This window comes from Calypte anna, chromosome Z, assembly GCF_003957555.1.
Source record: "Calypte anna isolate BGI_N300 chromosome Z, bCalAnn1_v1.p, whole genome shotgun sequence".
NCBI classification, from domain to species: Eukaryota; Metazoa; Chordata; class Aves; order Apodiformes; family Trochilidae; genus Calypte; species Calypte anna.
The window spans coordinates 10,785,514-10,802,304 of record NC_044274.1 but is presented as its reverse complement, the minus strand read 5'-3'; the positions used below and the strand labels follow the sequence as shown (position 1 = coordinate 10,802,304).

Here is a 16,791-nt window from a genome sequence, read left to right as displayed (position 1 = left end):
GGTAGAAAAGAGTAAGACAGACTGGTTCAGATTTAATTCAGGCATTAGTTTTATGAAGAGCCATTTCACAACTATATTAATACATTTGCTACATTCTTGATAACACACAGGAAGGTCAAGAACCTACTCTGGAGGCTTTTATAGCCTCAAAAGAACAAGGGCTCCTTTTAAGTAGCACATCTTATTTACATACCTGACATAATACGAATTAAGTATCTAAAAGAAATAGTGTCCTCTTCCCAGTCAATAAGCCAAATTTTTTGAGATAATGAGCAGGGCTACAGGCAGTAATATTCACATGACAGCAAACTCCTATTTTTACACCACTCTGAACACCACTTTGAAATGTATCACAACAACCCCTTTAACTTCTAGAAGATTTACTGAGTGGATGACTGATAGCAAATAGCAAGCATTATCACATTTGGTTAACCATTTTGTATTTTACATGTTGAGGTAATGATGTCCTGTATATAGTGTTCTAATGGTTTGAAGGGAACACAGACTTCTGCACCCAAAATTTCATCTTTCAAAGTACCCTGTTGGAGGGGCAGCTGAACAACTGTGGACAGCCTAACCCAAGGCAAGTTAGGTACAAACTGTGGTTAAGAAACAGAGCAAGAGGTGAAAGGAAACAAGGGAAATAACCCCCTGAAAGAATACAAAACATCAGTCAGGTTCTTAGCCCAGGAGAATTAGATAAATAATTTAGGGATGGTGAGTGTAACATCATTGGAAAGAGGAGAAAAAGTTCTGGGGTTTTGTTTCTTTTGGGGTTTTTTTGTAGCCACTCAACATCCCCCTGACCGTGGAGGGGCTGGTAACTCTTGCCTCCAAGAAGGGGCAATGACTTCTAAAATTCGGCTGTTCATGGCCTGAAATTGCACTAACACAGAACCTTCACAGCTCACACAGGAAGGAAGTGGCAAACAAAGGCTTTGACTGCTCCAGCTGGACAGCATGAGCCCCACAGGACTCACCATGCCAAATGATGACAAGTAAGGATGAGTTTAACAGCAGTTCAGCTAGTTTTCCCATCTCCTGTAGCTCTTCACTCTCTCAGGAGTCTCACTAGGATCCATGAGGATTACATTTAACAAGCTGGTTTTCCTGCAGTGGACTGTACCCCAGGAACACAGCTGCAATGACATGCTAAGCTATGTGTTGACAAGACTGGGAGAAGGAAGCTGGGATGGTCTCCTGAAGACAAGGTGGTTCTAAAAGTTACGTCCACTCTTGTTCTTGAGAGAAACAAGAACAAGATTTATTGGCAGGTAAGCATTCCATTGGGACTCAGGATACTTTCAGAAAGCACCAAGTATTTCTTTCTTCTTATACTTAAACGGGTTATCTGTCCTCTGTATGTCCTTTCTCAGACATATAAACTGTCAGTTTATGAAGCCAGTCACCACAAAACACCTGGAGATTCCAGTGCCCAGTGTACTAATAAACACAACACACTTTCAAGAAGAACAAAGAGCATGTCAGTTCCTTGGACTACAAATTAATAGTCTACACCTTTGAAACAGACACAGTACTATATGTTTATTCAACTAGTCTCTCCCAGACAAGTGAGCCCCACCTGAAGAAGTTTTAGGGAACTGGAAATTTAGTAGCTGGCCTTAGAAAACCTGCATAAAATAGAAAAAAAGACAACTTATTTCTCCTGACTTGAAGAGAGACCAAAGTAATTTATTTTAATAATAGGTAGAACCTGCTCTTTCTGATGTACAGAACATTGCTTTGTTATATGCTTTTAGAAGAAAGCAGGAGAAATATGAGAGTCTTCAGCAATTGCAGGAGCTCTAGAAAACCATACATGTATTTGATCATTGAGGCTATGGATCACAGCTGCACAGGTTTATTAGATGAGGTTCAGACAAATGAAGGATGACATTCAAAGGAAATATGGACAGAATTGATGTATAAAGAGGACATCGATTAACTGAAGGGTTACCAGCATACAACCTGATAAGATTTTAGGAGAACAAATGCCAACAAAGACCTGAGGCAATCCAAATATTGAACCAAATCTATGGATTTTTGTCCTTGAAAGCCACTACTTGTCTAAAAGACGAAAAAAACTCATGAACTGAGGACTAAAGGTCAGAGTCAAAACAACCCCACCTGGAGCCTGAAACCAAGATCAAAGAGATCTAGGAGAGATGAAGCAATGGATTACCACAAACACTGTAGAAACTGCAGATCTCTCAGGACAGGTCTCAATGCTTTGTCCTAGACCACAGCTTAGCAGCTTGCTTAGGCACCAAGGAGCACCACGTGTCTCTTGGATTTGTTGTTTTTATCTTCTGTCCAAGGTGCCCATTTCATAAATGAAGCTACCTCATTTTTAGTGCAGATGCTATTCTATTGAAACAGCTTCTCATGGAAGTCAAAAATCTGCTACTGCCTAAATATTGGTGGCTTTAAGGACATCTTCATGATCTCAGAGAAATCCTTGTCATCAATACTAATGACAATGGAGCTACTGCACAGCAAACCTTAAATATGAAGCAAATCACCTATGAACTTCAGTTATCTTCTTAGAAGAGTAAATGTCCAATGAGGCTGAATTCTTGATTTTTTGAGGAAGGAGTCTATAAAATTTTTTAGTTTCACCATCCACCTTGTGTCTTGCCTCATTCAGCTGCCTTATTGAAACTCCTTGTTCAGAACACAAGAATGGAAATCTGTAGGGCAGAGATCACAACCTGACTGCTTGCAAGACAACTTCCACTTACATCACTGCTCAGCTTTGATTTCAAGTCCAAGTTAGGCTGCTACATTAACTTTTGCTTACAAGATAAGAAGCAGAACTTGTCTAAACAGAGGCCATCTGATGCCACCTGACAACTCTGCTGACACCATCCTTGGTAAACAAGAGGAGCAAGGCCATACATCCATGAAACAGAACTGCTGAACAAGATCAGAGAGGAGAAAGGCAGATCTGTCCACTAGCTTTGGGGTTTTCTTAGTTTGACAGCAACATGGAATGGCTGCAAGTTTCACTGTCTTTGCTCCTACTGCTGCCTTCACCTGGAAGCTGAAATCATTTTCTTCTCTGGCCTCCTTCTGTCATAGAGCAGTGAGGTCTGGTTGCTCCCTAGGGCAGGACTGGCAAAGGAGATCCCATAGCTGGCAGGGCAGGGGACTGAATTAATGAGTTCATGGACAGGTTCAACCAGGAGCAGAGACTGGCAGACCCATGATGACAAGGCAGGCTACTCAGAGCAATTAAGACTTAGAAGTTCACCCAGGACACTGCTGGATACACTGCACCATCAGAGAAGTGGGGACACAGGAGTACAGAGACGTACAAGACTGAGGAAGAATTAGAGCAGAATTTGCTGCATCTGTACAGACCACTTCACTCACACTAAGACCTAGATGCAACAGTATTCCCACTTCAAGATCTCTAGCTTGGCAACAACCAGGAGTTTCAGCCCAAAAGCTTTTCTTCACCTCAGGCTTGGTCATCCTTGCTCTACTCCTTGCACAGCACCTTGTGCCACCTGAGTTTTTTCCAGGTAGTGAGTCCCTGGCTGGAGCATACCTCAGGCAGGCACTATTGAGAACAAGAGCTGGAAATAAGTGCTATATCCCTTTGCTCCCCACTTTGCTACAGGCCTTCACTTGGCTTTCTCAATTCCCAGCCCAAATTTCTTCCACTCCCAGAGGTACAGAAATCTTCACAAGTTCTCACTGCAATAACTTTGCACAGCTGAGCATTCCTCTTTCTGTACGGTTCCCAAGGCAATAGAACAACAAAGCACATTTACTCTACCTGATGGCCAGACTTAGATCAGCATGCTCCCAGTCTAGGAGTGGTGAGAACACTACAAGCATTTGCAGTCCAATTACCTACTAGAAATAGCCTGGCACAAACCCAGACTGGTGTAATTTGTGAGCCAAATGTAATTTTGAGTACTCCATACTGTGACGGACTTGCACATAGCCACTGCACTTCTAAAAAGGAGACCTTTTAAACAGTAGAATTTACTACTTGGAAAGCATCATCTTGGAAAGTCTGTGACAGTTCATATTCACTACATCAAGAGAATAACAGCAAGACTGTCTTCTCCCAACCAAATTTCATAGAACAACCAAAAAGAAAATCAGTCTCCCTTTCTTTGTATTTGTCTTGGCCCTGAGAAGAAACAGAAATGATCAGTGGAGAAAGCTGGTCCAGCATGACTTTGCTAACAACTGTTTCCTCCCATCGGGAAGGCAGTTTATTCCCATTTTTAAAAGACTACCAAGCATAAAAATGCTTTGCTGGTATCTCACTCTCTCTAGCACTTCACATTTCAAATGCTCATGCTTTGTTGAACTGTTACACAAGAAGATTTTCAGTCATTCTGCTTCTGCAAGATTGAACACTTAAGAGCACAGGGCTGGCAGAAAATGTTAATACAGTCTGGTGTCCAGCTCCACAGTCCATCACACACAGATGCTCATTGCAGAAGGGCCCAGAGCTCTGACCATTCCCCTGTACACCACAAGCTAATGTCACACTAACAACACTACTGAACACCAAGACAGAGCTGCATCTGGAACATGCAATGGGACACATGAGTAATATACCAAGGCCATTACAGATGGTTTCTGTCCCATTAGAAATCTGGGCATTAACAATGCTTAACTCCTGGATGAACTAAGGAAAGGTTATTTTATATCACGAGGAAGAGAAAATGCAACTCGCACCAGCCTCTGTTAGGAAAGTTTTTCCAATTCCAAGCCTAGTAAACACTTAGATAAACTTCATATATATATATATATTTAAAAAAAAAATCTTAGTTGCCTTCATCATGTATTACCACTAGCAGCATCAGCACCTTCTGCATTTATTTCAGCTTTAGTTGGTGCTAGTAGAGTACCAGGAGCAGACATACCAGTGAGGAAGAATCCTGAACATATCAGGTAGAAGTAGAAGCAGCAAATTAATCTGGTGTAAATGTACTAGTGCAAGCAACAAAACGGTTCCTAAACCTCTTTGCATACGCAGTTACGTTTTACACCAAGGATTTTAGCTTTTCTGGTTTTCAAATTTACTTCTCCCTCTTACAACCCCCTAAAAACTTCTCAAGTTCCACCTAAATACAATGAAACATTTTAAATATACCAACTGAGTACGCTGTGGTACTGCGTCCACACGCAGCATCTAACCTACATGAAACAGAGCAGCCAGAAGCGATGATAAAAGCACAGAAGTGAAGAAATCCCTATTTTGTCAAAGCTCCTATCCCAGACAGCTGTATTTTGCAAGGCTTGGAAAGCAGCACAAGCTGTGCATGAGCACCTACATCACTCCAGTTCTCATGCGTAATAGCCAGCACATCTTCACCTGGGAAACAAAATGTGATACACAGTGTTCCTAAATGTCACTGCAAACATGCTGTTATTAAAACATTACCTCTACAGTAACAGAGTCACTGACTAAAGAACTTCCATGGCAGACCAATGCCCTGTTAGAGTTCCCTGTGTAGGTTTAAAGCAGCAGTTCCCAGCTCACAGGACAGCACAGTCCTAACAAGTGGGACACTATGAATCCATCCTGCTACCCTCTGCTCAGGGGAAAACTGACCTGCAAACCCATCAGGAGGGGTGCAGAGATGGTGCTGTGAGCTGAGCAAACTCCCTGCATCCCTTCAAGTCTCACTACACCACAGACAGGGAGAGTAATCTATCTTACAGGGTCCTTCTCTATCCTAAGTGTAATGGCAGGAGCTCCCATACAACAGGTATGGTGTGAAGGGAAGCACCACTAGAGAAGCTGGTATGAGCAGGTGTTATCTTCTGGAGGAGTAACCCACACTCTCTGTGCCTACCACTTTTTAACCTGCTTCTGACCTTGCCATAGCAGGACAGACTGAAAATGGAGGAGGATCCAGGAAAAACTGAGGCACTCTAAAGGTAAGGAGGAACAGAATCCTTGAAGAGCTTGGTGCACCCATTTATCCAGGACATTATGAAACACTGGACAGGCAGACATCTTTTCACAATCTAAATTAAAACTCTTCAATACAGCAGTATGGAGGTTCTGGTTAGTTCAATATTTGGCACAGTAAGCAAAGGAGTAAGTAACAGATGTGCTTTATGCTATCAGTTGCTTTAAAAACTGAAAAGCAAAAAAAAGACTGTTATTTATTTAGAGTTTTCATTTTTCTTCATGGCATCCTACTTCTCAGAATCCTACATGACATCGTACATTTTTAAATAGTTGTTAAAAAGAAAAAAAAAACAGAAGAGTCCTGTGTTTCGAGCATAGTAGTAGGAAGAAAATACAGTATTACTTGAATTTTTTTATTATTTTTAAAATCTTGATGCTCTAACAAGTAATGGTTTATACTAAGTCCATTTTGATAATTTTTAAAAAAATTTTTTTAGTGTAGCAGAAAGTGTAATGCAGTCTAAAACATGGATTGCAGAAGAAAGCACATGTTCTTCTAGATACTTTTTGAATATAGACGGAGAGATCAAAATTTCATTTTCTTTTAATGCAGTTATATCCTACAAGTAAATATCTCAGAATGAACTTTGATAAGAAAACTGCAAGCCTTGCCTTCAGCTACATGTGCAGTGCTCTTTTCCTCTCAGAAGCCTGAACACCTCCTCCAAAGATCCAGTGTTTCACTTCATAAGGGAAAGTGAGTTTTTCCTCTCCTTACATAACAAGCAATTTCAGTAATACATGTTCCAGTGACAGGGTGACAGCAGTGAATCACCAGGACATTTTCATGAAGAAGAGGGATGGCTACAGACCAACATCAGACAGCTTAGTTGTCGAGACAGCTGGGATGTCAGGTACCTTATTCCCTTTTACAAAGCATCACCTGTTATATTTATAAAACACCGTGTTCACCCTGAATTGCACAACCCAGCCAATTGTGCATGCAAAACACCCAGCTGTACACCCAGCTGAGCTCCCAGAGCACCAGATACAATTTATATTGATTTTAGTGCCGCAGGGCCAAAGCTTGCATCACCCCTTGCACCAGGAAGTGGGGTATGAGACCAAGAGATGACTTAACTTTTTTCCACAACAGATGGCCACTCCTGACAGTTGCTGGCCAAATGCCAGAGGGTGCACAAATGCTCCACCAGTGCTTAGAGCATGATGCAAAATGCTCACACAGCCAGGGGCAAGCAACAGGCAGAGAGGGGGAGATAAGCCATGCAATGACAGAGGTCTTTGAAGCACTTAAGTGCCCACTGCAGAATAAAAATACCACTAGCCCTAGAAACAATCTTTGCTCTTGGTCCCAAGACTCAGCTAAGAGCTGGAAAGAGAACCTATGTTAGCCTTGGATGCATTGTGGTTAAACCCTTCCTTTGGGATTTTGATTGTTTTGTGCTTTGGGTTTTTCTGTTTGGTTGGTTTTTATTTAAGTAAAAACAAAGTCACAAACAAAACACACAACTTTACTTAAGTTTGCTCCAATTAGCTATTTTTCCACATTCTGTACTTTCCAAGCACAAGTAATTGCCAGAGAGACAGTTCTTCCTACAACACCCAAGTTATTTATATACTCAGCTAATGATAATGTTCAGGAGCACTAAGCATTAATGTTTCACTAACTGAATTGCACATTTCTAATAGGGTTTAAGTGCACCTACTACAAAACAGCTCAAACTCACTTGACCTCTTCTAGACCCAAATTTGTCTAGATAGAAAGAAGTGAATGTTCTCTGCTGAGGAACAAAACATTTGACTGCACAGTCCTGAAATAGTATTAATAGTTTTTTAAACTACTGATAGGCTAAACATTTCCGCCCTCCGAGAGCATCAAGTCTTTCTTATTTATTCTGATCTTATTAGAAAGAAGCCAAACAAGAAACGAACACCAGTTATTTAATCAGCATTTAACTATTTTGGCCAAACTGAACAAGCACAATTTGATTATAAAACTCAAGTTGCTCCAGAACACTTTCTCTCCGCTAACAGCGACTGTTACAGAGATTGTTACAGAAATGCACTCACCAAAAGGTAATTCAAATCTTGTGTCCAGTAAAATTTTATGAGGGGTCGGGTTTTTGGTTCCACATATTTCATCATGTTTCATTACAACTTCTGCCTCCAGCGTTGACCACTCCCCAGGACCTTCCTGTGAATCAAAAGCAACAAGTAAAGCTTCAGGTCTGGCAGGTTCTTATACAGTGACTCCCACATCTGCTAAGGTAAAAGTCTCCAGGCAGAGCCTTTGAGAAAACCTGATACCTGATTTTACCATAAAATTACATCCATTTTCTTCCAAATCTCATAGGCCTTCACCAAGGCAAGCAGCAAACACCTCCTAGCAGATCCTTCTCAGTGGAACTGAAAAGGTAATTTCTCACAGGCAGACAGCAAGAAGTTTTGAGATAGTCAGAGGAACTGAGCACCAGCTGCAGGCATTGGTACATTCCATTTTCTACTTTTTTTCAATTCATATGAGCACTACTAGATGCCTCACAACACTGCAACCAAAACCCTAACGGGATGGTGTATATGTGCTCTGGGCCTACCATGACGTTCAGGTTGTCTGATATCAGAAAACCCTCTGCCTTTACCAGAAATTTATAAAAATGTGGCCATCAGACTAAGGAGTTAGTCCTTTAGACTTCAGAAAACTGCCAATTATATATATTCCTTAATAGACTAAGCCATGTTCTCTGAGTCCACGTGAATAGAATAAGACCAGAGATACCTACTTAAGCTCAGTTTTGGCACCACTATTGGCAGTATCCCCTAAAAAAACCCAAAACAAACCAAAACAAACAAACAAAAAACAACAAAACCACAATACCCCAGTGCAATGCCAGCAGCCCTCTTCCTCCACCCAGCCTGCTTGGTTTTGCAAGTGGAAGTTTTGCTGAGTACTATGGTCCTGAGCTGCACCAGGCCACATTTGTAACACATTAACTATCAACATCCGAGTTGTCAAAATAAAGTTTTATGTCAGTTTAACCTCATCAGATTGGTGAATGGCCTTCAGAGCAATCCACACGGTCCCAACCAGGGTGTCCCAGATCAGTCCTTTGTTCCACACTTCAACAATTAGGCCCAGATCCAGGCGACTGATCTCACTGTACGAGAAAAGGCAACACGTGAGGAAGAACACAGTCTAATTCTGCTTTAGGCTCTTTATTATTTCTACATAATAATAATGTTCAAGACAAATAATCCTCATAATAATAAGGTTCAAGACAAACCTTACAACCAACAGAAAGGCACATTAACAACTTTTCTAATTCCAAGTGCTTCTGTTCTTTTTTACAGACACAGGAAGTGAGGTCCAGGGTCCAGTACCAGGAGTGTCACCCACCACCTAATGGGTGACTGGGTCTACATAGTTCAAAACGAAGCTATTGCACAGACTTACTATAAGTTTACTGCCAGCATCCTGAAACTGAGTTTCCAGCTGACTCTCTTTGGATATGGCTACACAAGATGGCCAAGCTAACAGCTATCCACCTGCACCATCACTGCTCTGCCCTTCCACTGCTTGACTCTTGGGAGATGGTATTAGTGGCTGCACAAGCGTGCAATAACAACAAAAATTATTGATTTTCTGTTGCCTAGGTTAGTGAGAGGCTAGAAAGGGAAGAAAGTAATATTCTATTTTCAGGCATACAGTAAATGCACGCTCTGTGCTTCAGCATAGGTGGACAGACCAAAAGACACCCAGCAGGCTTTTGTACAGAACTCCACAGGATGGGTCACTAGATAAAAATTAAAACCAAAGATTTTCAGTGCAGTGGGTTTCATTGCCTTTGTGTCTCCCTTTCTCCATCTTCTGGTCAGATGTAGAATATCTTCAAGGAACAAAAGAACCAAGGCTGGAATTTGATGTCCCTCCTCTCTTTCAACCCACACACAAATTTTAAATGAAAGACATTTCTAACAACTTCAAAACCAGATTAATCACCATGTTCTAAAGAGCAGGTAGCATTTTCATTTGAGAGGTTCTTGCTGCAAATATGCAGCTACTTCAAAGCAGTTTCAAAATTAGAAAATGTGTCCAAACACACTTAAGTGCAAAAACTTAAAACTTTTGTGTCCAAAAACATTTCCAGAGGCCACATTCTGAAGTGCTATGTCTCACAAGGAGATTGGAATTAAAAACAACAAACACAGGTAGAAAGCATTTTCTTGATTGCAGTCTATTCTTTTACTACGCCTCCTAAAAGAAGTAAACACAAGCAGTAAAAGCATCCTTCCCTCATGGAGAAAACTCCACTGTGTTCAAAAGCATTTCCCAACTTCAGGAAGAAAAAGAGCAAACCAGGGAAAAGTAGCAGTGAGATATTAGTGTTGTAATTCCTGGGACAACTTAATGCACACAGGATTATGCAAAACATGTTCCCTGTCACACCTAACACTTCTGTTATAAAGGAACCTCAGAACTGTGCCCGTTGCTTGGGTAAAGCTGGGAAGGTAATAGCGAGGTAGTTCAGCTAATATTCTGCTTTGATATCCCCTAGCAACTAATTACTGAGCAACACAGTGACCCTTACAGCATACTAGCTAAACTCCCAGCTGATACAGGGAACTCTTCCAGGAGTGGTTTGAGAGGAAGGAGGAGGAGGAGCAATCGTGAGAGCCGCCATCCAACACAAACAAATGCCCATTGTCAAATCACTGGTGAGCAGTCTCCTGTGTAGCTGGCCATGCTTAAAACTAGTTCCTGCTCACAAGCTAAACACAAATCACAGGAAGAATGAGTTAGTAGTTCAGGTATGGGCATGTGATTTGGCAGACAGACACAATTCCCTGTCCCAACCTTACTCCAGTCCTGCATGGTTTACGTCAGTGATAGACACGGCCTCTACCTGACCAGGAACTACAGAGTTCAGAAGATGGAAGCATTCTGAACCACACAGGTTTCACAGGAGATGCTGGGTGATGGGCTCAGACCCTCCACACAGATGCACACTCCTCATGGGCTGCTCCAAAAAGACAAAACTAGGGAGATGGGAGAACAGCTACGCTGGTAACACTGTGCCGACCCAGGTGAACTTGTCAGCAAGGGATAAAACCTTCCCACTTTTGGCAGAGAACCAGCTGCTCATGGACAGGAAACACACTCAGAAAAATCCTGTGTGGTTCTCTTGCTATGGTTACTATACAAACACCTTAGACCCAGTCAAAACCAGCAGCGCTGGCTCTGACTCTACAAGATAAGCACATCATTTCCCACAACAGCAATGTCTGTGTTAAGCTCAGAGAAAAGAACTTGGAAGAATGGGATTTAGTAAATTTAGTTCACTTTATCTAAAAAAAGTATAGAAACAGAAGCAGAGGTAATGTATCAATGAGTCACTCATCCACTGCCTAGAAAACCATCGTTCTAAAAGACAACTGGAAACCCCTGACTGTATGTCAGGACTATAAGTATCAGAGTAAGTCAGAGGTGCCAGCTCTCAACAGCTTTTCCTCATATGGTAGATGCTCCATTCTCCTAATCATCTTAGCGGTTCTGTGCTGGACTCTCCCCAGTAGTTCCCTGTCCTTGGTGAACTGGGGAGCCCAGAACAGGACACAATACTCCAGATGTGGGCTCACCAGGACAGAGTAGAGGGGAAGGACAACCTCACTTGACCAGCTGGACACATTCTTCTTAATGCAACCCAGGATGCCATGGGCCTTTCTGGCAGTCAGGGCAAGCTACTGGCTCATTGTCAACCTTTGTTCACCAGGACTCCAAGGCCCTTTTCTCCAGAGCTGCTCTCCAGCAGGTCAGCCCCCAGCCTTTACTGATAGATGGCACTGTTCTTCCCCAGATGCAGTACCCTACAGTTGCCCATGTTGAACTTCATTAGGAATTTTCCCAACCAACTCTTCAGCCTATCCAGGTCATGCTGAACAGAAGCACAGCCTTCTGGCATTTCAGCCACTGCTCCCAGTTTTGTGTCACCAGCAAACAAGCTGAGGGTACACTCTGTCCCTTCATCCACATCATTGATGAAGGTACTGAATAGGACTGGACCCTGCACCAACCCCTGGGGAACACCAGTAAACGTGGGCCACCAACTGGACTCCACCCCACTTACCACAACTCTCTGAGCTCTGCTCTTCAGCCAGTTCCCATTCTATCGCACTGTCCAATGATCCCATCCACACTAAGTTTGGCTGTGGAGGTGTTGTGGGACACAGTGTTGAAAGCCTGACTGAAGTTAAGGTAGAGCACATCCCTGCCAGACAGAACCCTGAACCTGACTTGCTAACTTGCACTCCTTGTTTGACTTTGGGTCTGCCTCATTTCCATGACTTCTCTGATGACCTAATCCCTCAGCAGACACTGGCCTGATCCTTAGGCCTGCTCCATCTGCACTGCTCAGGCACTGGGGGACTGAGCCCTGGATGAAGAAGACCCTGCCCTATTACCCTTCCTAACTCTCCCTGCTTCTGTCTCCCTGGCCCTGTGACAGCAGCCAGACCTTGCTGCACTCCAGCACAGAGGTGTAGGAACAGGAGCCCAGGCAACCTGACACTATTAAAGGACACAGGCTACTCCAGTGAGGCTGTGGCACCAGAAGAGACAATTGTCCAACACTCACCTTTTTCAGCACAGCTCATTGTGTACTAGAGAAAAGATCTAGGTTGTCACCAGGCTTGTGCACTTTACCACCTGAAGTTCTCCAATTTGGGCAACACAACAGTAGCTCCAGATGAATGTCAGTGCTGTGGAAGGACTCAACCAGAAGCATCTCAGCACTGCACAACTCCATACTTACAACATAAAGTCCTGTTCCCAGCAGGGTTGGTCACCTCGTACAGCCACTGTTGTGCTCTTGACATTTTGAACTTTCAGTGTCACGTAAGTATTGAATTTATCTGGGGAACAAGAGGCAAGAAGTTATCTCCTTCAGTGTAGCTTTTCATCATGTGAAGATAACATTCAAAGGTTTTCAGTTAATAGACTGCATCCCAAAGAGACCCAAAACAAGAAGCCCATTTGGGAAGACACCACTGGATTAAGCAGCCAAATTCTCAAGATGTTTTTTTACCTTAATCAAATTTTCAATCTTCTTCTCTCTCTCTTTTTTTTTTTTTTTTTTTTTTTTTTTCCCCAGAAATTCAAGCAGAAACAAGCAACAATAGTTGCTTAGGCAACTAAGCACTTCCAGTAAGTCAGGGACAACAGAAGTGTAAAATCCTGAAGAACAGAGACACTTTGTGTGTAAGACACAGATTACTGAAATGCAGGTGAGAGGAAGAAGAGGCAGTCTGAGGGAACAGGGCCCACAACCCAGACCATGCAGAAAAACTTGCAAAACATACAAGCAAGAAGCAATTGGGCTGACCATGTCTCTTCCTTTTGACCCAACTCTCCTCCTAGTTCCAACCTGGTTTTCCACCCACAAGTGGAATAAAAAACTGGACCCATCAGGGACAGAAAAGCTAAAACTGATCTGTATTGCTTAAACCTAAAAGAACCACACAACACTCAAATTTAGTAATACAGGCTTCATTAAGATGTTTTGCTTTCTATTTGAATTTGAAGAAAAAGACTGGAACAACCTTTTTCCTAGTTGCTGCTCTCTCTTTGCTACACATACAAAGTTCAATTACCAGCATCTGAAAATGAACAAACCCCCTTTTAAGGGATATAAGGATCAGTTACCATACTTATACATCAGTCTCACCAAACCTGGAGCACAATAGATGCTAAACAGCTGGAAAATTGTGTACACATTTTAATACTTCATTGTTCTGCTGCATCTATTCCCAGAATAGGTTAGATCACAATTGATTTTAATACTGCTAAAAATCACACGTATCACTGCTGTGGGCTACTGCAGCATGTCCCAGCATCCTGCTTCAAATATCCTAACAGAAAGGGAAGAAAGGGAAACTACATGATCATAGAATTTTCAGGGTTGGAAGGGACTTTAGTTTCAACCCCTCAGCCATGGGCAGGGACACCTCCCACTAGATCAGGTTGATCAGAGCCCTGTCCAGCCTGGCCTTAAAAACTTCCAGGGATGGGGCTTCCCCCTCTCTCTGGGAAACCTGCTCCAGTATCTCACCACCCTCACGGTGAAGAACTTCTTCCTACATCTAATCTAAACCGATCCTCCTCTAGTTTGAATCCATTCAGAATCCTATCACTACCTGATATCCCAAGAAGTCCCTCCCCAGCTTTCTTGCAGTCCCCTTCAGAAACTGAAGGGGGACTGGAAGGCTGTAGCCCAGAAGGCTACAATGAGGTCTCCTCAGAGCCTTCTCCTCTGCAGACTGAATAACCCCAACTCTCTCAGTCTGTCTTCACAGGAGATGTGCTCCAGCCCTCTGATCATCCTTGTGACCCTTCTCTGGACACACTCCAGTCCATGTTCCTGTCTTTCTTGTAACAGGGGCTCCAGAACTGGACACAGTGCTCCAGGTGGGGTCTCACAAGAGCAGAGGAGGAGAATCACTTCCCTCGACCTGCTGGCCACACTTCTCTTGATGGAGCCAAGGATCTGGTTGGCTTTCTGGGCTGCAAGTGTACACTGACAGCTCATGTTCAACTTATCCACCAGCACTCCCAAGTCCTTTTCCTCAGGGCTGCTATCAATCCAGTCACTTCCCAGCCTGTATCAGTGCTTGGGATTGCCTCAACCCAGATGCAGGACCTTGCTCTTGGTCTTGTGGAACTTCATGAGGTTGGCATGGGCCCACCTCTCCAGCCTGTCAATGTCCCTTTGGATGGCATCCCTTCCCTCCAGTGTGTCAGCTGCACCACACAGCTTGGGGTCATCAGTGAACCTGCTGAGGGTGCACTCCATGCCACCGTTCATGTTGCTGACAAAGATGTTACACAAGACTGGTCCCAGTACTGATTCTTGAGGGACTCCACTTGCCACTGGCCTCCACTTGGACATGGACCCATTGATGGCCACTCTTTGGGTGTAGCCATCAAGCCAGTTCTTTACCCACTGAGTGGTCCATCCATCAAAACCATGTTTTACCATCTTGCAGTCCAGGATGTGGTGTGGGACAGTGTCAATGGCTTTGCTCAGGCCCAGGTAAATAACATTTGTTGCTCTTCCCTTGCCTATTGATGTTGTGATCCAGAAGCTCAGGAAGAAACTGGAGTCATTGAAAGTCAAATCTCCTCATATCTAACTACATTTGCATCCTCATATCTAACTACATATTGGACTTGTTGGTGAAACTATACGCAGTGTCCCTTCCAAGTCTGATACTCAAGACTTTCCAGCCCTGGTAATTCAAGGTTAATGCACACACAGAACTTGACCTGGCATGGAGTATGTACAAGCAGACATAGAAAGCTTTCAGCTGTAACTTGAGGATGACTAAATCAAAACAATAATGGTGAAAAAGTCATTAATACACCTGTGCAAACAGCTCAGATCTAAATGCCTGAATACATACTATTCCCGTAGCAACCTGCTTATTCTTTTGTAAACTGTGCATCAAATTTCATTCAATAAATTTATTTACCTGCTAATAAACTCTTTGCTAGCTACTGCACCCCAGTGAAATAGTTTTCTAGACTGTAAATGCTGTATGTCAGCAGCTCTTTGTATATATTTTATTTTGCAGACACAAACCCTGGCAGAGAAGATTTCAATCCCAAGCACAGCCATTATGGACTGCTACATAATATTATGAATAAGTTCTGTGGTATCATGCAGCAACACTCATCAGGATCAAGAAGGCACTGAGTCCAGGTAGGCATGCACCAGTTCTGCTCAGTGGACATTTTCAGATTCCATTTTTAACAGGGACAAAAAAACAGTAATAGGAAAGAGCAGGGTGGGATGGAAAGTGGCGACAATAAAGGAATATCTTTCCTCAACCATCATCTGCTTGGGTCAGGTAAGCAGGTAGAGGTTTTTCACTACTATGACATCAGGTCACATCCACAAGCTCTCTAACCCAGGGTGCCTGGACTCTCAGGGTAGCTTTGTCAGTTCTAATGAGAACACAGAGGAGCAGAGAAGAGGTAGATGAAAACTGGAGGGAGCAGCATGAGGAGGAGTGAGAGAGCAGGTATCACCATTGCTACCAATGCTGCAAACACACAGCAGAGCATGGCTTACCTGGTGGTCCTTGGAGTTTAGCTTTTTTGACTGCAAAGAGAAAAGGAAAAAAAAAAAAAAAAAAAAGAGAAAGAAAAAGAAAAAAAGAAGCTGTTAGTGATTTCGTCCTGCAACAGTTCATTTGAATCAAAGCAACATAGAGCATCACATTGATTGGACCATATTCTCCAGCAGAGGCCTGGTAGCTGCAAATCCTCACTGATTGCAACAGTTTAGCAGAATAGGAGGCAAAATCTCTTCTGTACTCCATCTCACCTCTCTAAATCAATGCATTTAAAATATAATCATAGGTTTAACTATTATAAAGCAGTATGATATGGATAACTCAAAGCCATTTCAAAACCAGTCCTTTGCAGACAGCACTTACTGCTGCTTATCAAGATGTTATTGCATGCTACCTCAATGACAAAGTTACAGAAGACATTTATTTAAAAACAAAGAATCTCTAAACAACTCAGACTTTCAACTACAACTTGTAAATAATCAAGCCTGAATAATAGCTCTGTAGTATGACATCTGTAAATCAAATTAACCAGCTATTAACAACCAGTAGTCTAAACTCAAACATAATTTTTTTTCAAGTTTTCCTCATTTTATTTAATTCAAGGACAAGATTTATCAAAAAAAAAAATGGTTAGACCATAAAACAGCACTGGCTCTTGTCTCACCAGATGAAGAAGATCCATGTCTACATAGGGGAGATTTTATTTACATTTCTCTTTTACATATCCTCACTGGTATTGCTAAGTATAAGCA

The 16,791-nt window shown here is 42.6% G+C and overlaps 1 protein-coding gene across 1 annotated transcript in view; it reads right to left on the bottom strand.

Moving 5' to 3' along the window:
• Positions 1-16,791, bottom strand: part of UNC13B (unc-13 homolog B) — a 211,865-nt gene that overhangs the window by 168,588 nt on the left and 26,486 nt on the right. Inside the window, exons 2-5 of the mRNA XM_030467074.1 lie at positions 16,036-16,065; positions 12,718-12,817; positions 8,949-9,066; positions 7,982-8,105 (exon numbers count right to left, since the gene is read on the bottom strand). Of these exons, the coding sequence (XP_030322934.1) occupies positions 7,982-8,105; positions 8,949-9,066; positions 12,718-12,817; positions 16,036-16,065 (372 nt within the window). The remainder of the gene's footprint in view (positions 1-7,981; positions 8,106-8,948; positions 9,067-12,717; positions 12,818-16,035; positions 16,066-16,791) is intronic.